Here is a 20,110-nt window from a genome sequence, read left to right as displayed (position 1 = left end):
GACCAGAGGCTAATACTTTTTTATAAACTACTTTATTTCAAAATCTGAAATATGGCTACAGACAGACACTCTGGGGGGAAAAAACAGCACATAAGAAAAATCATTGGTCTTTTGAAACTATGTGGCATATGTAACATTTAACCACCACTAACTTCACTAAGTCGAGAGTAATGTAAAATCCAGAGGTTAAAATAGCACCAAAGACAAAATCCAAAGAACTTTAACTTCATACTAATCAGACACATCATATATCTTTGTAGGTCAAGGTATTTTACAAGCTTCAAAACGTTTTGCACTGAAACAATGTTTATTACAGTAGTTTGGCAGGGTTTGTCATTTAGATAACAGTCTGAGTTTTTTTAAACATTGCAAATATAAAATGGGATGAGAGCTTGAAATTATGATTTTTAGTGATATTTTAGTGTCAAAATCTCATTTCAGGTGACCAATAACAGCAGAATGAACCAAAAATCGCAAAAACAATTTATCCACGACTCCTTTCAATGCATGTCTGCACCACATATATTCCTATATGTGGACCTGTATTTGGTTTTAAGAAAGGAAATACTATTCTAGGACTAACAGGACTAGATCCTTATGTGTCTATGCAGATGTATATGAAACTGAAAAGCTCAGGGCCCTGAGAAACCTGATCTACACTGCCAAATACAAGGTAATAGGACAGTGGTCACTTCCCATGGCTGTGTTTCGGATCTTGCTGTCACACAGACCTGGGAGCAAGGCGGACGACAGCAAAAAGTAGTCCAAACGCCAGCCGACGTTTTTGGCTCGAGAGTTCATCATGTAGGTCCAGAAGGTGTAGGCATTGGCTTGTTCCGGATACAGCTCCCGAAAACTGTCGGTAAATCCGGCCTCCAGAAGCTTGGTGAAGCCCTCACGTTCCTCAGGGGTGAAGCCTGCGTTCTTGCGGTTACCCTTGGGGTTTTTGAGATCAATCTCTTGGTGGGCCACATTCAGATCTCCACACAGCACCAGGGGTTTGCGCTGGTCCAAGCCACTCAGGTAGGCCTGGAAATCCACATCCCAGGTCTTACGGTAGTCAAGTCGCACCAAACCACGGCTGGCATTAGGCACATATGCCGTGACCAGGAAGAAAGATGGAAACTCAGCAGTGATAACCCGACCTTCTTTATCATGTTCCTCTTTACCTACATTGAGGCAGAATGAGATTTTAAAAATGATAGAAAATTCAAGATTATAAGCATTACATCAATAAAGAAATATTACTATTGCAATGAAACTATTGTACAGTTAAAAAAAATTAAATTAAAAAAATAACTGATAAACATTACAAAAAGAAACATTTTCCCCCATTCAATATTATATTAGTAGTAAAAGTAGTAGTATTTAAATAAGTATTTAAATGCTTATTGCAATACTATAAAATATTTTTTTAGACTATTACTTCTGCTGCTGCTACTACTAATAAAAAAATAACATTATTAATATCATAAGAATGAAATCAAAGAAATACATGACTATTGCAATAGTACTATTGTAGTGTAAAATAAAAGTATTTACTACTACTACTAACAAGTAACAACAATATTATAATTAAATTATAAAACTTGAAATATGACCTTGCAATAAAACTATTGTACTGTGAAATAAAAACAAGCAGCTTATATAAATACTACTATTACTACTACTTCTATTAATAATAGTAATTTTAGTATAGTAAAGACAAACCTCAAATTACAATAGCCATCTTAATTTCTTTGTGTTCAAACACAGTGCTTTTGTTTTGTTTGAAAACTGCAGGGAGACCTTACATCAAATTCGCTGATAAAAGATAAGACACTTACCAATACCATAGGTGACATTGAGCGGTTCATTTTTGCAGAGCATGGCGACTCCGCTGTAACCCTCCTTGTCCTCCGATCCAGCCCAGAACTTGTGTGGATACTCGGGCATGTCAGTGATCTCAGACGGCAGGGCTTTCTCAGCGCACTTAGTCTCCTGCAGACACAGCACATCTGGATCCTCCTTACGCACCCACTGCAAACAGACAAAAAACAAAGAAATCGAAGAGTCAAAATACTAAATAAAGACACAGAGACTGGCCAGACTGTTCAAGAAGGACCATGCAGTACACAATCAATGTCTCGTATGTTGAATTCTCACATCAAGGCCTTTCTTTTTGACCCATGCACGCAGACCGTCCACATTCCAGGAGGTGATCTTCATGTTGGATGCACGACCGTCCTTACTGGTCATCTTATCTTGTGGATCTTCATACAGAATCGGGGCCTCTGGCTCTTTCCCCTTTTTCTCTTTCTTTGCAGGTTCTGTGATAGAAAAAAATCATGTTATCTGATGCACTCTGTGAAGATGCAAACTTTTTTCTTATATGTAGTATTAAAACTCTGTACCAGCTCCATTGCCAGTCTCCCCATCGACAGCTTCCTCATTCTTCTTGGCTCTTTTAGGCATGCTTACAGTTGTTTTAAGACCACACACACGTAAGAAACTGACAGCACACACACGAACACCTACAAGAAAGGACATGCGCAATGGAATGTGTTCAATGCATCGGTCGCTGCAAACCTCTCAAAACAAAGGCTGTTAAACTTATATAACTCGCACACCAGTGATTAAATCACTTACATAAAATGCGTGAACTGCTTAAAACAAAATGCATGAGCTTGCAGTATGCTGCTATAACGAATGAATATACATTAGCCACGTTTGTAAATTGGTCAAAAGTGCGGCCTGAATGAATGAAACAATAAGAACAAATGACTCGCACGCTATGCGTTTATAATAGACTAATTTACATTGACCGCGTTGAAAACGCTTTAAATATACATTTGCATCTCACTATATATAAATAGCTCTTTCTTACCTAACACTTTAATCGTTAGCTGCGTTTATAACGAAACCTCAACCTGTGCAGAACTACGAACTGCTCTGCACGGACGGGAAGCCGAAGCAACGTGCATGAGGCGCATGTTTCTCCATCAAGAGGTGTCGGAGTTATTGCCTGACTAAAACTAAAGCGTAAAACGTTTTTTAAACAACATTATGCATTTATCATTTGTATATAAAATTATTGACAAATATTAGCTTTAAAATATATTTCTATAAATTTAACAATTTGTTAGCCCGAATATCCCCATCAATTTCATCCAGGCATTTAGTAAAAACCACATTAGCTGTTGTTATGGTCCTACAGCCAGCGAGTGCGCGGTAAGAGTGGAGAAGCAGTGTGAAATAAGAGATAAAACAAACAAAAATATAATTATTAGTATACAAATTAATATAATTAACCCAAAACATGTCAAACCCGACAATTTAATCTATAAATGTTGTTAATGATCGGATTGTTTTATCCAGCAGCATGTGTCGCAGATGTCTGACGGCCAGACATAACAGATTTAACTTTAATTGTAAAATTTAATTCTGAAAATTGTAAAAACCTTTTAAAAAACACACACTCGCACTTTTTCAGTATTGATATTAAAGCATAAAGAAATTGATTTTGATGGAAACAAATGGTAGACATGGTGTAATAGTGTCGCAGTATTTTGTGTATTTTCCTCAAATGATTCCAGTTTCATCCTCCCAGCAGAAACCATGACTGTGGTGATTGGATTTGAGGGCAGTGCTAATAAGATTGGTGTGGGTATCATCAGAGATGGGGAAGTTCTGTCAAACCCCAGGCGCACTTACATCACCCCACCTGGCCAAGGTGAGATCATCAGACCAATCGTTACCTCTAATAGACATCTTCATATATATATATATATATATATATATATATATACACACACACACACACTATATTGCCAAAAGTATTGGGTCACCCCCTTCTAATGAACAGGTTTGACTATTTAGTAATTTCCATGAGTACAAATCTTAATGTTTAAGCATTCAGTGATATTGTAGGGAATTGTGTGCTTCTAATTTTAAAGCAACAGTTTGGACAGGACCCTTTTCTACTCTAACAGGACAATGCTGGTCTGCTGACAATGCTGGTCTGCGGAAAGCCACGTCCTGATCCAAGCTGAACACCTCTGGTGTGACTTTAAATGCAGATCTTGAGCCAAAAACTCTTTACCAAACACCAATGACTTGTACATATGGGTACAGTCATTTTAGACACTTCCAAAACTGTTGCAACAGAGATGGAAATACAATTTTTAAATACATTCTGAATTATGTTTCCATCTTTGTTGCCACAGTTTTGGAAGTGCCTTTTTCTGTTCTAAAGAAGGGGGTGTCCCAATACATTTGTCCATACAGGTGCTGGTCATATAATTAGAATATCATCAAAAAGTTGATTTATTTCACTAATTCCATTTAAAAAGTGAAACTTGTATATTATATTCATTCATTACACACAGACTGATATATTTCAAATGTTTATTTCTTTTAATTTTGATGATTAGAGCTTACAGCTCATGAAAGTCAAATCAGTATCTCAAAATATTAGAATATTTACATTTGAGTTTGAATAAATGACCATCCCTACAGTATAAATTCTGGGTATCTCTTGTTCTTTGAAACCACAATAATGGGGAAGACTGCTGACTTGGCAATGATCCAGAAGATGAACATTGACACCCTCCACAAAGAGGGTAAGTCACAGAAGGTCATTACTGAAAGGTGTGGCTGTTTACAGAGTGCTGTATCAAAGCATATTAAATGCAAAGTTGACTGGAAGGATGAATTTGGGTAGGAAAAGGTGCACAAGCAACAGGGATGACCGCAAGCTTGAGAATACAGTCAAGCAAAGCCGATTCAAACACTTGGGAGAGCTTCACAAGGAGAGAACTGAAGCTGGAGTCAGTGCATCAAGAGTCACCACGCTCAGGCGTCTTCAGGAAAAGGGCTACCAAGCCACTTCTGAACCAGAGACAACGCCAGAAGCGCCTTAACTGGGCTGTGGAGAAAAGAACTGGACTGTTGCTCAGTGGTCCAAAGTCCTCTTTTCAGATGAAAGTAAATTTTACATTTCATTTGGAAATCAAGGTCCCAGAGTCTGAAGGAAGAGTGAAGAGGCACAGAATCCATGTTGCTTGAAGTCCAGTGTGAAGTTTCCACAGTCAGTGATGATTTGGGCTGCCATGTCATCTGCTGGTGTTGGTCCACTGTGTTTTCTGATGTCCACAGTCAACGCAGCCATCTACCAGGAAATTTTAGAGCACTTCATGCTTCCTTCTGTTGACAAGCTTTATGGAGATGCTGATTTCATTTTCCAGCAGGACTTGGCACCTGCCCACACTGCCAAAGGTACCAAAAGCTGGTTCAATGACCATAGTGTTACTGTGCTTGATTGGCCAGCAAACTCGCTGACCTGAACCCCATCGAGAATCTATGGGGTATTGTCAAGAGGAAGATGAGAGACACCAGACCCAACAATGCAGAAGAGCTGAAGGCCACTATCAGAGCAACCTGGGCTCTCATAACACCTGAGCAGTGCCACAGACTGATCGACTCCATGCCACGCCGCATTGCTGCAGTAATTCAGGCAAAAGGAGCCCCAACTAAGTATTGAGTGCTGTACATGCTCATACTTTTCATTTTCATACTTTTCAGTTGGCCAAGATTTCTAAAAATCCTTTCTTTGTATTGGTCTTAAGTAATATTCTAATATTTTGAGATACTGATTTTTGACTTTCATGAGCTGTAAGCTCTAATCATCAAAATTAAAAGAAATAAACATTTGAAATATATCAGTCTGTGTGTAATGAATGAATATAATATACAAGTTTCACTTTTTGAATGGAATTAGTGAAATCAACTTTTTGATGATATTCTAATTATATGACCAGCACCCGTATAGTGTATGTACAAGTCATTGGTGTTTGGTAAAGAGTTTTTGGCTCAAGATCTGCATTTAAAGTCACACCAGAGGTGTTCAGCTTGGATCAGGACTTGGCTTTCCGCAGACCAGTCAAGTTCTTCCACACTGATTAAATCAATCATTTCTTTTTAAACCTTGCTTTATACACAGAGGCATTGTCATGTCATGAAAAGGGTCCTGTCCAAACTGTTGCTTTAAAATTAGAAGCACACAGTTCCCTACAATATCATTGAATGCTTAAACATTAAGATTTGTACTCATGGAAATTACTAAAGTAGTCAAACCAGTTCATTAGAAGGGGGTGACCCAATACTTTTGGCAATATAGTGTATATATATATATAAAAGTGCCGCCATGCTTGCGTAGTACTATTTTTATATTTCTCTCTCGTGATCTTCTCAGGGTTCCTACCTGGTGAGACGGCCAAGCACCATCGTAGTGTGATTCTCACTGTGCTCCAGGAGGCACTAGATGAAGCAGGGCTGAAAGCTGCAGATATTGATTGTGTGGCGTACACTAAAGGTGAATATTTCTTACTTACCGTTATACACTGTGCATTTTTCCACATTACTCCACTTATCAAATATGTCCTGTTGTACAGGGCCTGGAATGGGGGCTCCTCTGGTGACAGTGGCGATTGTGGCCAGGACAGTTGCCCAGTTGTGGGGAAAGCCATTGTTGGGGGTAAACCACTGTGTCGGGCACATAGAAATGGGCCGTTTGATCACCAATGCCCAAAACCCCACTGTTCTGTATGTGAGCGGAGGAAATACTCAGGTAAGAATTGAGAAGTGAAGATTAGATAAGATTTCAATCTTAATTTGTTTTCACAATTATATCAAGAGCAGACATATCAATATCCTTGAAAGAATTACATTGACATTCTCACATTTCTTTTAACATAAGCAAACATATTGTTTCTACAGGTTATTGCATATTCTGAACACCGTTACAGAATATTTGGAGAAACTATTGATATTGCTGTAGGAAACTGCCTTGACCGGTTTGCCAGGGTCATCAAGGTCAGTAATTAAAAATAAGTTAATATGAAAATTTAGTATGTTTATAGAGCCTTATGTTTATTTGGTATGTTTCTGTATTTTTTCTGTGGAGGATCGGAAAATATACCTATGATTTGTCTAAAAGTTATGTAATTTTAAGATTGCAGTTTTCACCTGTATTCACAGATATCAAATGATCCCAGTCCTGGTTACAACATTGAACAGATGGCAAAGAAGTGAGTTTCCATGCGTTTTAACATAACTAATGTGTAAAAGCATTTGTTTGATATATGTTAATATGCATATTCATTCTTCAGGGGCACCAAGTATATAGAGCTGCCGTACACAGTGAAGGGAATGGATGTGTCATTTTCTGGGATTTTGTCCTATATAGAGGTGAGATGAATGACTGGGAGATGTCTTTAAATTCTGTTTACACTTCTGTAAATTTCAATAATTATGTTCACATGCAGGATGCCGCTCACAAACTGTTGAGTACAGGTCAATGTATGCCTGAGGATTTGTGTTTCTCCCTACAAGTATGTACTTGAACCTGTTCTCACTGTGCTTCCAATAAGACACATTACTTTATGATTATGAAAAGTGTCTAAAAATAATGTGATTGACAGGAGACTCTGTTCGCTATGCTGGTGGAGATCACAGAAAGAGCCATGGCTCACTGTGGCTCTCAGGAGGTTCTGATCGTCGGTGGAGTCGGCTGTAAGTGTTTTTATGCTTATTTGTTTACATTCGTCTCATATTGAAGACTGGGTCTCTGTATTGCAGTTTTGTCAGCATCTAAGCATGCGCTTTTTTGCAGGTAACCTGCGACTGCAGGAGATGATGGGGGTCATGTGTAAGGAGAGAAGTGCTCGACTTTTTGCCACAGATGAGAGGTAAGAAACATTGCCGGCTTTTCATTGGTCACTGCTGAAAGAACTCGCGACATTCAGTGTCAGTAGTTTTTAATCTCTTCATGTTAAATCGTAGGTTTTGTATAGACAACGGAGCAATGATCGCACAGGCTGGATGGGAAATGTTCCGCTCGGGTCACGTCACAGAGCTATCAGACTCCTGGATTACACAAAGGTAAACAACTTAACAAATAGCCATCAAAAACATTGGAACAGATTTGGAGAAATTTAGCATTACATCACTTGCACAAGAATGGATCTTCTGCAGTGCCGTCAGAATGAGAGTCCAAACAGCTGATAAAAACATCACAATGATCCACAAGTAATGCACATGACTCCAGGCCATCAATTAATGTCTTATGAAGTGAAAAGCTGTGTGTTTGTAATAAGCAAATCCAATATAAAGACATTAAAACTTAAAAGGTCCATAATTCATTATAATGCTTCCTCCAGTGAAAAAGTATATTCCGTTGTCTTTCACATCAAAACCCTCATAAATATTTGTTTCGAATGGTTTTGCTCTGCTTTCATTTTTAGGTAAACTATTCCTGTAATAAAACATTTTGCTTTGTGCACATGTGACTTTGTGTCACAGATAACCATGCTATTTTCATCATTAGCTCAATGATTTTCCATTGCATGCCGAGAGTAAATATAGACCCAAGATAATTTCTTGTTTAGCTGTGATGTTATCATTTATTAATGGTCTATTGTGTTTTTTAGGTACAGAACAGATGAAGTGGAGGTCACATGGCGGGACTGATGTTTGGACCTGGTTATTTAGGAATTTCAGTGGCACTTTGTGTTAAGTTGTACTCCTTGATCCTATTATTCATCCTCATGCAATATTCATTTTTACATCACGGACAGAAGTAGTTTTATATCTCAGTTAAAGGAGAATCGTCTAATATTTTTGTAAAAACACTGAATAAAAAAAACACCGAATAAAAAAACACCTATTGACCTAAAGCCTCAAATCATTTGATTATATATGATGTGGTAAAGTGCTGTATAAAAGCAGTACTAAACTCACAATTACATTATATATCACTAAAAGAAGTTCAAAATTAAAATGTCCGAAAAACAATGTACTCACCCTCAGGCTATCCAGGATGTAGAGGAGTTTGTTTCTCCATGGGAAGAGATCTATAGAAATTTAGCATTACATTACTTGCTCACCATTTGATCATATGCAATGAATGGGTGCCCTCAGAATGAGAGTCCAAACAGCTGATAAAAAAATCTTTATGGATGTAAATTGATAGACTTGAGTGGTGTGGATTGTTATATTTCATCAGCTGTTTGAACTCTCATTCTGATGGCACCCATTCACTGCTGAGGACCCACTGGTGACTAAGTGATGTAATTCTAAATTTCACTAAATCCATTCTGATGAAGAAAACTCATCTACACCCTGGATAGCCTGAAGGGGAGTGAATTTTCAGCACATTTTTATTTTTGGGTGAATTATTCCTTTCAATATTAGATTGATTGACAACAAGGCAGCTCTAAAATTAAGTACTGGTGATAAATCAGCAAGATTATTCAATACAGCAGATTTTCAGTTGTGGTACTAAAACACCCTATGACTCTACATAGAAAAAGTGACTTGGAAAATGGATAATAGATTGATAACTGAAATACTAAATATCCACATTTATACAAAAACCAAAAGACCTTGAAATATTTTAACAAGTTTATTCATTTTTATTATGCAACACTGTTCGATTAAATCTCTGAACATCTTCCAGTGTAAATTATTTGTATGTTTCTTAAAAAAAAAAAAAAAAAATTAGGTCATACACAGCAACGGATTCCTATTAGGATTTATGACCGACATTCAATCTGGGTGAAATATATATATTAAAAAACAGCATTAAGACCAATAGACATTTGAAGGTGCTGCCATAACGTGCCAATGGCACCTCTGTAAACTTCATGAGAACAATTTGTGTGGCAAGAAAGGGATTATCACAGGAGGGAAGACTGAAGAAGACATTCTGGATTTGGTTCTAAAAACGAGCTCCGTCTTTAGAGAAAGGGATGACGTGTTCAACTACAGGTCAGAAAGTGCTTGATTTAACCACTTGCACACAAGTAGGAACAAGGGAGGAATAAAAGGGATTTTTTTAAACTGTAGAACTGCAGTTCACTGAAATAAAATTGCAGCTTTTTTTCCTTAAAAGAGACAATTCTCCACCATTAAAATGACAGAGGTATGCAGAGGGACTCTGCGCCTGAGGCAGACTCTGTTGTAAGGCAACCGAGAAGTCCAAGACATCTATCTTCATAGGGGAACAAGTCCTAAAGTGTCTCGGCAGAAACGTTGAGGGGATGAGAACCTGAGTGCAGGGTGTGTGTTTCGCATGTGTGTGTGTATATGTGTCTGTTTGTGGAGATGTGTTAGTGTGTGCTAGGCAGGCGACTCCAGGGCATTCTTGTACCAAACAACCTTTGCAGGGTCTGAAAAACAAAGCAAGCCTGTTAAAATAGTGAAAATTATCTAAAAATAGTCATTCTGCTTGTTTTATGGATAGTAGGGCTACATAATATTGGAAGAAAACTGACATTGCGATATTTAGTCCTTTACCAGATTACTTGAATTAATGTATATATACACACACACTTATGTGTTTGTTTACTCTTTACAAGAACCAACTCAAACCTCTTTTAATAGAGTAAACTTTTCATAGGGAATATTCCGACTGTTTTTGACCAATTCTATAAAGTGACTTTAAAATAATAACTGATCTTATTGTGAAAAAAAAAAAAAAAAGAAATTTAATGTAATATTTAAAGTAAATAAAATAATTATATTTATATTTTAATATATAATTTCATACACATATATATATATATATATATATAAAAGAAAAAAAAAGATAAAATAAACTGATTTTATTGTGGTCATAATTAAATATCAAAATAAGAAATTCACTTCAACATTTTAACCTTAACTGTACAATTACAATACCTACATTTTGCCAGAAAATTGATCCATATTCTTTCAGGTTTCAGAATGAAACTCAGAACGGTGTTCTTTTGCATGCAAACAGCATGTAGACTGGCGTTTTCAACAGAACCAGAGATGCTAACAATTGCCACAGAGATACTGATTTCATTTTGACATATCATGCAGCCCTAATGGAGATTAATAAAATATAGTCAAACACCAACCTTGTTTTTGTCTCCATAATATTGCTTTCCATTCTGCGGATCAAAAACAATTACAGTGAGTTAAGAAATACGACCAAGAAAGCCTTTTGTAACCTTAAATGTATCGCCTTACCTTGTGTGTGATACTCCAATGCTTCCTCCAGGTGGCGACAGCTAAGCAGCAGCTCCTCTGAACTCTCTGAGCCTCTCGTGACCTGACCAGGCAGAGACTCCGAAGAGGCACGGGCCGGTTTTACAGTAACCTCTCCTGCAATTGGGTGGAGATCTGGAGTTTTCTCCTGGGGAACATCTGCCTCCGGCCCGTCGTTGATGAAGCTGAGTCCCCACTGGTTCTGCAGCAAAACCCCAATACCAGGGGGCTCTTCGGCCGCCCCAACAGAACCTCCCCCTGCCTTCACCTTGGAGGCATAGCTGACGGCCGGCTGCAGTTTGGCGGGACTGTCCTTCACAGGGAAAGCAGGTGGAGGTTTGAGCAAAGACAGGCTGTTGTCTACCCATCGTTCTTTCTGACCGGTTCTGGAGTGTCTCTCATCCGAACGTGGCCCCGGTCTTGGGCCATCACGCCGAAAGCTTCTTGATTTATTTGGGACACGACGCTCTCTCGACGTGAAGGTGTGGGTGTGACCCACCCCATTCAGAGAACCTTCCAGGCTACTCGGTGAGGCTTGACGTTTATCCATCCCAGAGGAACAGCCCCCTCCTCCCCCACCGCAGCTGCCAGAGCCGGGGGAGAGGCGACGGTTTCGGATCTGTGGTTCGGGTTTAGAGGGTGACACTAAGACGGCTGGATCACACAAGGGGTCAGACTCGCACACTGCATTGCTTGACTCCCAAGTACCTAATGAAAGAATCAGATGCAATTATTCAATGATAAAACATGCAAACTTGTTACAAAAAATTTTAGATTGTCCCAAGCCTTGAGTTTCTAATGCAAACTCAATCATATTAACTCTAACAATTTCCCCCAGCTGCTTTATTCACATTTTGGTGTTTGCATCAAATTAAATTTGCAAAAGTGACTATTTATTTATTTAATTTTATTGCCATAGCAACACGTATGGCTATTTTCATGGCCAGATCAGTGTACTTTAAAAGTTTATAACACACAGTAGTAATGAAAAACAACAACTAACAACTCACATCATAAATGCTAAACAAGATTTTTCATTTAGTATCAGATAAAAAATAATTATTCCTGGTGAAATATTTCTAGAAACATCCATTATAGAACTTTCTGAATAAAAACTTTGCCCGTTTTAAATAACTTAAAATAAAATGTAAAACTTCATTGGTGAAATAAATCTTCAAACGCCATTCAGCATAACAGATATTTATCTTAAAATGAAGCAACATACTTATTCTGACCTGTACTTACTTAAACATAAAATTTGATCAATACTAAATTATACTTTAAATGGTTTTGAAAAAAATGTAATTCAAATTTTTTTTTAAAACCTAGTAGTTTGAAGGATAGTGTCAAAGATTGGTAAAGATTTACAATGACAATTAATTGTTATTTTGAGGCTGCACAGTGCGTCTTTTTAAATCTAATCTAATAATGATTTTTGCCTATCCAGCCACTAAATAAAGATAGTACATAGATATATGCACATGCACATGCATACAAATGCCCCAAGCAAAGCAGCGAGTCTTGAGTCAATGAGCCATAGCAAGATGTAACTGGAAATTTCTAGTCGGCGCCTCATTCACATCTACAGAATCAGAGAGACCTACGACAGAAACTAAGACGAATCTGTAAAAAAAAAAAAAAACTTCCTACTCATAAACAACATTTATTAATAACACATCTCATTACAGTTCGGTTATTTCAGTGCCTTCTTATATTCACGCACTTTACACAAGCCTGGAAACGACAAAGCGTAGATACTGGCACGCATTTTATATAGTCTAAATGAACAAAATAAACGTGTTTGTATTTCTAGGCCATTATTATATCGTCAACTTTGAGCCAGAATAGCATTAACGACATTTAAAGGAGATTTTGTCGTGTAAAGATTGCTAACGCTAACAGCAGGCCGCTTGTGTTTGGATGTTTAGCGCCCATAACAACCGCCTTTACACCGGTCAGCAGAACAAACTCGACAAGTCGGATTAAATAAGAGCCACTGCTTATAATTTCAGATCATTAAAAATCTAAATGATAACAAAGAAAGATGCTACTGACAGAAAGATCGAGAATCAAAAGTTTCATAAGTCTCATTCACATTCCGTCCCACTCGAGCACAAACAACTTCATATTTCAAAACACTTTCACTATTAAGCAGCCAAATCGAGCAAAATATACCCTAAAGCCCTCTCTTACCTGTTTTGATATGCATTTCGGTGTGATAAATCCGGTTTTTAAGCGCGGTTTGGACTTTAGTGTGTGTACGTAACTGTGTCGCGCAGCGGCGTGTTGCTTAATGCGATCATACGGAAGTGACAGTCACCAGGGAGAAATGGGGCGATGACCATTTCCGGTGTGCTACAGGCGCGAAGAAGAGCGGGAACGGCGCATGACCAGATTTTAAATTATATACTAGGAATAATAAGAAAACTGTGATAATTATTCATGTTTTATTTGTAGTTTACCGTTACATAAAAAACAAAAAAAGATACATATATACATTTATGTACAATTAGACACAATTACTGTTTAAAATGAGATAAAAGACTACACCTGTGTCTAGTAGGCCTATGATGTGAAATATGGTTTAAAGTTTAAAAGTATAACTAACAACTCCAGCATTTTTATGCTCAGAAAGGAACACAAAAAGATCCCATAAAAATTCAAATATACTACACAGATTAGCTATTATCTAATCAAAATGCCCATGAGAATCTCCCTAATTGACATACCTTGGAGCTGACTAGCTAGCAAATCATGTTTCATGAGATATAACTACCGACAATTGTCCATTAAAGTTCATTGTGTCTTTGAGGAAAACATTTTAAAGAACTAAACCATCAGTATACACAACTGCATGCATGTTGTCTCACCTTCAGTGTCCATTCTGTCCACTTTGTCAAAGTGTGTCTTTCATAGACAAAGAAAAAATTCCATATTTCTCCTTTCAAGATTCTAGTTACTTCTTCCTTTGCTGCCTACTTCTGAGTTTTGTTGTTTTCCCTCAGCTGATTGATCTTTTGCCTCATGGGGTAGCCTACATGATCAAGCTGTTAATCTGTGAGGTTATCTGTGTTTTTCTGTTTGTATTGTATTTCGTCACTCACTTGAGGAGGATTTGCTGATTTATTCAGGTTTAAGCTTTAACTGTTATACTGGCTGATGAACGTTGCCCTTCTCTCTATGATCAATCTCTGTTTGCAAACTCTGAAACAATCACAAACAATGACAAAAATGTAACAATAACAACAAAGATGAAAGCAGAGTTTGATTAGTAAATTCATGTTGATATCCTGAGTAACAATAATTAATGCAATACTGACGTTACAATATATTTCATATTTCCTGTTCAACGCCCTTATAAATATTAAAGGGGAACAGAAAAATTGGTTCTGAATAAACACAAACTAAGCAAAACTTCAGAAGTATATGGCTTTGTTGTGTATGAGGGAGTGGCATTTTGGTATTTCACAGGTTTATTACAGTATAAACTTTGGACCCATGGAATAGGTTGACATTACACATTCCAAAACACACCTAACGATGATTCACTTAGTCTTGTCTATTTCCACTGGAAACATAACCAAAATAATGCTCCTGCATGACCCAAAATAAGCCTGCATGACCCATCATGGCCTTAAAAGGAACTTCTCAGAATCAAAGTAAGTTATTTTATTTCTTTATATTTATTTTGACACATATCCTTAAAGATAAAGGCAATCAGTTTGTTGGAAAATTAAACATTACAGAGTTTGGAAAAAGGTATATTATTCCATTTCTTTTTATTTATTTTGATGGATATCCAGAGACAAAAGCTAGGGTGAATTCAGGTAAACTGAGACACATTTTGTCATTGAGATAACTGGAAAAAAATGCAATTATCCTGAATTAAACTTTACTGACTTTGCTCTTATCCCTTAGGCCACATTTTCTCACATTAAAGTGCCTCATGTAACTTTTTAGCAGTGATTCAGAAGTGTGAGTTACAGTTGTAGGTCATATTTGGGTATGTCTGTATAATCTTTGCACATCTTCTAGGTTATATTTTAACCATGTCTCACAGTCTAGTCCTTTTATTGAATTATTAATCTGCTACTGGTTGAGGAAAAAAAGAAACATTGTATATGTATATTTGAAGACGCCATTACTAGCATGTTGTATATTAATCTGAGCTTTGAATAATGTTTTCTAAACTGAAATATTACAAATATATCACACTTGTTTTTTAATCAAGGGAATGTGAAGCATCTGTTCGAGTTGCGGATCATCCTTCTTGGAGGTCGAAATTCTGGAAAGAACCTAGTGGGAAATGCTATCTTAAACCAAGAGGAGTTCGTCCTCCATGAAAGGACCACATGCCTGAAAAGAAAAGCTGAGGTACAAGGTAGAAGTGTGATAGTGGTGGATACGCCAGGTTGGTGGTGTGACTTCTCAGCACAAGACACACCAGAGCTGGTCAGGAGGGAAATCAGACACAGCGTCTCCATATGTCACCCAGGGCCTCACATCTTTCTCCTTGTGGTGAAAACAGACTCTGTGTTCATAGAAAAGAGGAGGAGAGCCGTAGAAGAGCATCTTGAGCTCCTCGGTGGGGCGGTTTGGAGTCACACTATGGTGCTGTTCACAAAGGGCAAAAATGCAGGAAATAAATCATTTGAGGATCATGTTCAGGCATCAGGTAAACCTCTCCAGTGGCTCCTGGAAAGGTGTAGCGGCAGGTTTCATGTTTTTGATACCCAGGAAACACGCAATGCCACCCAAGTAATGGAACTGATGGGGAAAATTGACAAAATGTTGGCAGAAAATGAAAGATACCATTTTGAAATGGATGTAAAGACTTTACAGGAGACAGAGGACAGGAAGAGGGAAGTGGAGCTTAAGGCTCATCAAAGACTGATGAATATACAGAAACAGAGATCTCTGAAGGGTGAGTTTTAAAATAAGGTATTACACTCTTAAAAACAAAATGTTCTTTATTGGCATTTATAGAACCTTTCCATTCCACAGTAGGTTCTTTATAGTGGTAAAAGGTTATTTAGATTTTTTAAATGTTCTTCAGAAAAAAAAAAAGTTTCTTTTAAGAAATGTTCAGCAAAAGGTTCTTTGAGGAACCAAAAACTGTGAACACCCTCTTTTGGAACCTTTGTTTTCAAAAGTGTAGTATTTTATTGTAAAACTCAATCATTCTATTTCTTCCTCGGCTCAGTGCACTCATCTCATCAACAAAATATAAGACTCATCTTGCTTGGAGCAAAGGGCTCAGGGAAGAGCTCAACAGGAAACAGCATTCTAGCCGCAGGAAGTGGCCTAAGCTTTACAGCAAACAAGCGGACCACACAATGCATGAAGGAAACATTCACAGTAGCAGGAATACAGGTAACAGTTGTAGACACACCTGGCTGGTGGATGAACTACTTTACCCAGGATTCTTCAGCTTTTGACAAAGAGGAAATAGTCAAGAGTGTGTACTTGTGTCCACCTGGTCCTCACGCTTTCCTTTTGGTGGTACGGGTGGACAGGTCATTCACAGAGATCTACAGGAGAGCCACTGAGGAGCACAGTGAGCTCATTAGTAAGGACGTTTGGAATCACTGTATAGTGCTGTTTACCTTTGGGGACTGGCTTGGTGACACAACCATAGAGCAGTACATTGAAAGCGAAGGTAAGACCCTCCAGTGGCTCGTGGAGAGATGCGGAAACCGCTACCATGTACTAAACAACAAGAGCCTTGGGAATAAGTTCCAGATCACAGAGCTACTGGAGAAGATAGAGGAGATGACAGCAGGAAGCCACTTTGAAACAGATGATAGTCTTTTTAAAGAGATGAAGAGAAAACAGCAAGTAGAGGAAGACAGGGCGAAGATCCGGCGTGAAAATGTGCTGAGACGAAGACAAAGCTTGAGAGCTTTTAAGAGTAAGTCAAGAACCTTCCAGCATCATCTAATAAATTATACTGTGATACAAAATTTGACTGTGAATTAACTTCGATTCTGAATCAACCCTCATCTCATTTCAAACCTTAAGACTTTCATTCATCTTTGAAACAATTTAAGATATTTTTCTGTCCCTTCATTGAAAGTCTATCAAAATTTTGAAGATCCAAAAAGATCATAAAGGCATTGTATTCGTATGGACTAGGCCAGTGGTGCCCAACCCTGTTCCTGGAGATCTACCTTCGTGCAAAGTTCAGCTCCAACTCTGATCAAACACGGCTTAACCGGCTAATTGAGATGTTCAGGAACACTTGATAATTACACGCAGGTGTGCTGAAGCAGGGCTGGGACTGAACTCTGCAGGTAGGTAGATCTCCAGGAACAGGGTTGGGCACCACTGGATTAGGCTCATGACACTTTTTTTGGATCTAAGTTTTGGTTGCATGGACTTTCACTTGAGGGACAGAAACCACTCCAATTTCATAAAAAATATCTTTTGAAGAGGAACCAAAATCTTACTAGTTTGGAACGACGTGGGTGAGTAAATGATGACAGAATTTTCATGAACTATTCCTGTAAGAGTTTTTTTCTTCTCTTTACAGATAAAGTACAGTTGCCCTCAGTTGTAAGAGTATTTTTCCTGGGTGGTAGACACTCTGGTAAGACATCTTCTGCAAGTTGCATTTTGGGTAATGATGGACAAGAGGCTGACAACCAAAACCTCATGAGAGGTACTGTTATACTCAATGAGACAAAAGTTGAGGTCATGGACACTCCAGGCTGGACAACTGAGTGTCCATATACTGCAGAGTTCAGAAGGCAACTTCTCCATGACTGGGTTTCTGGTTCAGCCAGTGGGATCTGCATCCTTCTGTTGGTTGTCAATGCCAGTTCGTCATTTACGCTAAGGAACCTGAAAGCAGCTGAGGACCATCTGCGTGCTCTGGGAGGGAAAGCATGGAGCAGCACTGTTGTGTTGTTCACACATGGAGACTGGCTCGGTGATGTCAGTGTGGAGCAATATATTGAAAGTGAAGGAGATGCACTTCAGATGCTGGTGGAGAAATGTGGAAATAGATATCAGGTTTTCAACAATAAGATCAAAAACAATGGCACTCAGGTCACAGAACTGATGCAGAAGATAGAGGAGATTGTGTTGGAACAAATATTAAATAACGCAAAAAATCGAGGGAATATTCAACGACCTTTGGTAAATGACGAATTCAGGTTTGGTGGGAAGGTACAGATTGGGGTAATGCAAAAGACACCTCTTAGAAGTTCTACAAACTTCCATCGTGGTGAGTTGTTACATTTTTACCATTAGTTCTCCTCGTTTTAATCTCTCAGTTCACACTATTTTAACTCACAATTACAAGTTTATATCTCACAATTGAGACTTTGTTTGTCACAATTGCGAGTTTATATATCACAATTCTGACTTTATGTCTCGCAATTGCGAATCTTTATCTCACAATTCTGACTTTTTTCCTCACAATTCCAAGTTTATATCTTGCAATTCTGAGTTACACTCTTGCAATTTTTTTCCTCAAGCTTTTGAAGGAAATAAATTCATGTCTGTCCAGTAGAGGGTACAGCTTTCAGAAGATTTTCTTGTAAATTAAAAAGTAATGCATTACTTTACTAGTTACCCCCAACACTGCTTGATTAGATGCGAAGGTTTATTTTTATTTTTTGCTTGATTTTGGTACTGGATGTTGGTATTGATACTGGATGTTTAAAGTGTTTATTCTCTTTTCGTAACAGGTGATACTGACATTCGAGGAGAGCATCAAATGATTGAGATCTCTGAACATTTGCTCCCATCTACATCCAGTGATCCAAAAATTACCACCACAGACTCCAGCCTTTCACCAAATGAAAATCAAGCAGTGGCCTGCAGGAGTATCCGATTATCAAATAGGACCTCATTACCCAGAAACCTTCATCAAAGACTAGTAGTGGTGCTCAACACCTCCGAATGGTTTCACCCAAATGAACCATGGATTGGTGTGAGTAGGATAGATGGGCTTGAAACAGGTTCTCTTGCTGCATTCCATGTTTCAACAACTGAGCAGCCAATGAATGTGCAACGATTATTCATGAACGAATCACAGGTGGAAAGGTTTTGTGGGCTGTCCCTTCCGTATTACCACAGGAATACACCTTACACAGCTCAAACGGCAAAAGAAAGAGCCTTTATGGATTTTATCCAATCAGAGAACCTGCAGAACCTAATTGACCAATGGGGTGACAGTAACATTGAGGAGCTGGAGGCATTTATAGATTCTTATTTTGAGATGATGTGGCAAGAGGCTATGAATGAGCCTAAACGCAGCAGCATGACTCCAATCAACTCGGAAGGTTCAGGCATCACTGAGAACTATCAGGGACATCTGGCCTCAATTGACAGGAAACTGTCAAAGCTTGACATCCTGGAGGGAGTACAAAGAGACTTGCAGGAGCTCAAGCAAACAATCAAGCACTGTAGTAGAATATTTCAGGAACCAAAGGACAGGAGTAAAGAGACACACGACCCCAGCCGACCCTCTGAAGCAACTGTGTCAGCAGAAAGTGAGGAAACGGGTCGATCAGATGAAAAGTGAATGCCACTTTTCAGTACTGATATGGCAAAAATAGAAAACGTATTTGTCAAGTTGGGTCATGACTATAACTTCACTGTTTAAAGTGTAACAAGATGTGCATTTTTCTCTCGGACAGAAACAGAAAGCAAGAGTTAGTAAACAAATATAAGTAAATCCTTTCATTCTAAATATTTGAATACATCTGGTATCAAACAATTCCCATTCATGATCTGAAATTCTCTTGAACAGCATGCAGACACTGTCATAAGTGCTGGTGACAGCAACAAAAAGTTTTATATCATAAATCTAGAAGACCATAACATTTATATGAAATGCTGTAAATCTTGTGTTGTACCATTTAAATTTGACTTTTGATGTAAGGCTTTACTAAACTGACATAAAATCACATCATTAAAAACATGTATTACAAAAGTCACGCAGTTCTGCATTTGACAGTGTGTGACTTCTCACCTGTGCCTGCAGACTCTGTTTATAATCACAGGGACCTTCTCTGTCACCTGCATTAACTCCAGTTTTCCACAATGC

At 38.2% G+C, this 20,110-nt stretch overlaps 4 protein-coding genes across 7 annotated transcripts; 2 read left to right on the top strand and 2 right to left on the bottom strand.

The window, feature by feature from the left end:
- Nucleotides 1-25: 25 nt before the first annotated feature.
- apex1 (APEX nuclease (multifunctional DNA repair enzyme) 1) lies at nt 26-2,997 on the bottom strand. 2 transcript variants are annotated; one of them, XM_058773395.1, is made up of 5 exons: nt 2,867-2,997; nt 2,394-2,513; nt 2,146-2,309; nt 1,827-2,019; nt 26-1,169 (listed from the first exon to the last, which is right to left on the bottom strand). In XM_058773395.1, exons 2-5 carry the CDS (start codon nt 2,452-2,454, stop codon nt 655-657), a joined length of 933 nt encoding a protein of 310 aa, XP_058629378.1. In that variant the 5' UTR covers nt 2,455-2,513; nt 2,867-2,997; the 3' UTR covers nt 26-654. The 2 variants fall into 2 exon arrangements, with proteins under 2 accessions (XP_058629378.1, XP_058629377.1); XM_058773394.1 differs by lacking the exon at nt 2,867-2,997 and adding an exon at nt 2,629-2,837.
- Nucleotides 2,998-3,103: 106 nt separating this feature from the next.
- Nucleotides 3,104-8,708, top strand: osgep (O-sialoglycoprotein endopeptidase). 2 transcript variants are annotated; one of them, XM_058773397.1, is made up of 12 exons: nt 3,104-3,210; nt 3,590-3,712; nt 6,233-6,352; nt 6,432-6,607; nt 6,757-6,852; nt 7,018-7,067; nt 7,149-7,227; nt 7,305-7,370; nt 7,461-7,551; nt 7,652-7,727; nt 7,822-7,920; nt 8,469-8,708. In XM_058773397.1, exons 2-12 carry the CDS (start codon nt 3,598-3,600, stop codon nt 8,506-8,508), a joined length of 1,008 nt encoding a protein of 335 aa, XP_058629380.1. In that variant the 5' UTR covers nt 3,104-3,210; nt 3,590-3,597; the 3' UTR covers nt 8,509-8,708. The 2 variants fall into 2 exon arrangements, with proteins under 2 accessions (XP_058629380.1, XP_058629379.1); XM_058773396.1 differs by having other exon boundaries at nt 3,157-3,210; nt 3,593-3,712.
- A 708-nt stretch (nt 8,709-9,416) lies between these two features.
- si:ch211-214j24.10 (uncharacterized protein LOC558894 homolog) lies at nt 9,417-14,065 on the bottom strand. Of its 2 annotated transcripts, none has more exons than XM_058773402.1 (4): nt 13,923-14,065; nt 11,035-11,760; nt 10,923-10,955; nt 9,417-10,208 (listed from the first exon to the last, which is right to left on the bottom strand). In XM_058773402.1, the coding sequence occupies exons 1-4, from the start codon at nt 13,933-13,935 to the stop codon at nt 10,159-10,161; spliced, it is 822 nt and encodes a 273-aa protein (XP_058629385.1). In that variant the 5' UTR covers nt 13,936-14,065; the 3' UTR covers nt 9,417-10,158. The 2 variants fall into 2 exon arrangements, with proteins under 2 accessions (XP_058629385.1, XP_058629386.1); XM_058773403.1 differs by lacking the exon at nt 13,923-14,065 and adding an exon at nt 13,246-13,276.
- A 141-nt stretch (nt 14,066-14,206) lies between these two features.
- On the top strand, nt 14,207-20,004 carry si:ch211-214j24.15 (GTPase IMAP family member 8). The gene is made up of 5 exons (XM_058773368.1): nt 14,207-14,711; nt 15,284-15,976; nt 16,256-16,963; nt 17,585-18,280; nt 18,747-20,004. Exons 1-5 carry the CDS (start codon nt 14,681-14,683, stop codon nt 19,583-19,585), a joined length of 2,967 nt encoding a protein of 988 aa, XP_058629351.1. The 5' UTR covers nt 14,207-14,680; the 3' UTR covers nt 19,586-20,004.
- The last annotated feature ends 106 nt before the right edge of the window (nt 20,005-20,110 follow it).

Source organism: Onychostoma macrolepis, chromosome 04 (genome assembly GCF_012432095.1).
Source record: "Onychostoma macrolepis isolate SWU-2019 chromosome 04, ASM1243209v1, whole genome shotgun sequence".
Lineage (NCBI taxonomy): Eukaryota > Metazoa > Chordata > Actinopteri > Cypriniformes > Cyprinidae > Onychostoma > Onychostoma macrolepis.
Note: the sequence above shows the minus strand (reverse complement) of the source record. Positions and strands in the feature narration are given on the sequence as shown.

Bases quoted from the DNA above. Each gene is read 5' to 3' on its own strand.
- apex1 (XM_058773394.1), bottom strand. From the start codon at position 2,662: ATGCATTTTGTTTTAAGCAGTTCACGCATTTTAT. The intron at 2,514-2,628 runs GTAAGTGATTTA...CCTTTCTTGTAG, and splicing joins AAGCAGTTCACGCATTTTAT to GTGTTCGTGTGTGTGCTGTC. The intron at 1,170-1,826 runs GTAAGTGTCTTA...GCCTCAATGTAG, and splicing joins CAATGTCACCTATGGTATTG to GTAAAGAGGAACATGATAAA.
- osgep (XM_058773397.1), top strand. From the start codon at position 3,598: ATGACTGTGGTGATTGGATTTGAGGGCAGTGCTAATAAGATTGGTGTG. The intron at 3,713-6,232 runs GTGAGATCATCA...TGATCTTCTCAG, and splicing joins CATCACCCCACCTGGCCAAG to GGTTCCTACCTGGTGAGACG. The intron at 7,921-8,468 runs GTAAACAACTTA...TGTGTTTTTTAG, and splicing joins GACTCCTGGATTACACAAAG to GTACAGAACAGATGAAGTGG.
- si:ch211-214j24.10 (XM_058773403.1), bottom strand. The intron at 10,956-11,034 runs GTAAGGCGATAC...TTTGATCCGCAG, and splicing joins ATTGGAGTATCACACACAAG to AATGGAAAGCAATATTATGG. The intron at 10,209-10,922 runs GTTGGTGTTTGA...TTTGTTTTTCAG, and splicing joins ATTATGGAGACAAAAACAAG to ACCCTGCAAAGGTTGTTTGG.
- si:ch211-214j24.15 (XM_058773368.1), top strand. From the start codon at position 14,681: ATGGCCTTAAAAGGAACTTCTCAGAATCAAA. The intron at 14,712-15,283 runs GTAAGTTATTTT...TTTTTAATCAAG, and splicing joins AGGAACTTCTCAGAATCAAA to GGAATGTGAAGCATCTGTTC. The intron at 18,281-18,746 runs GTGAGTTGTTAC...TTTTCGTAACAG, and splicing joins TTCTACAAACTTCCATCGTG to GTGATACTGACATTCGAGGA.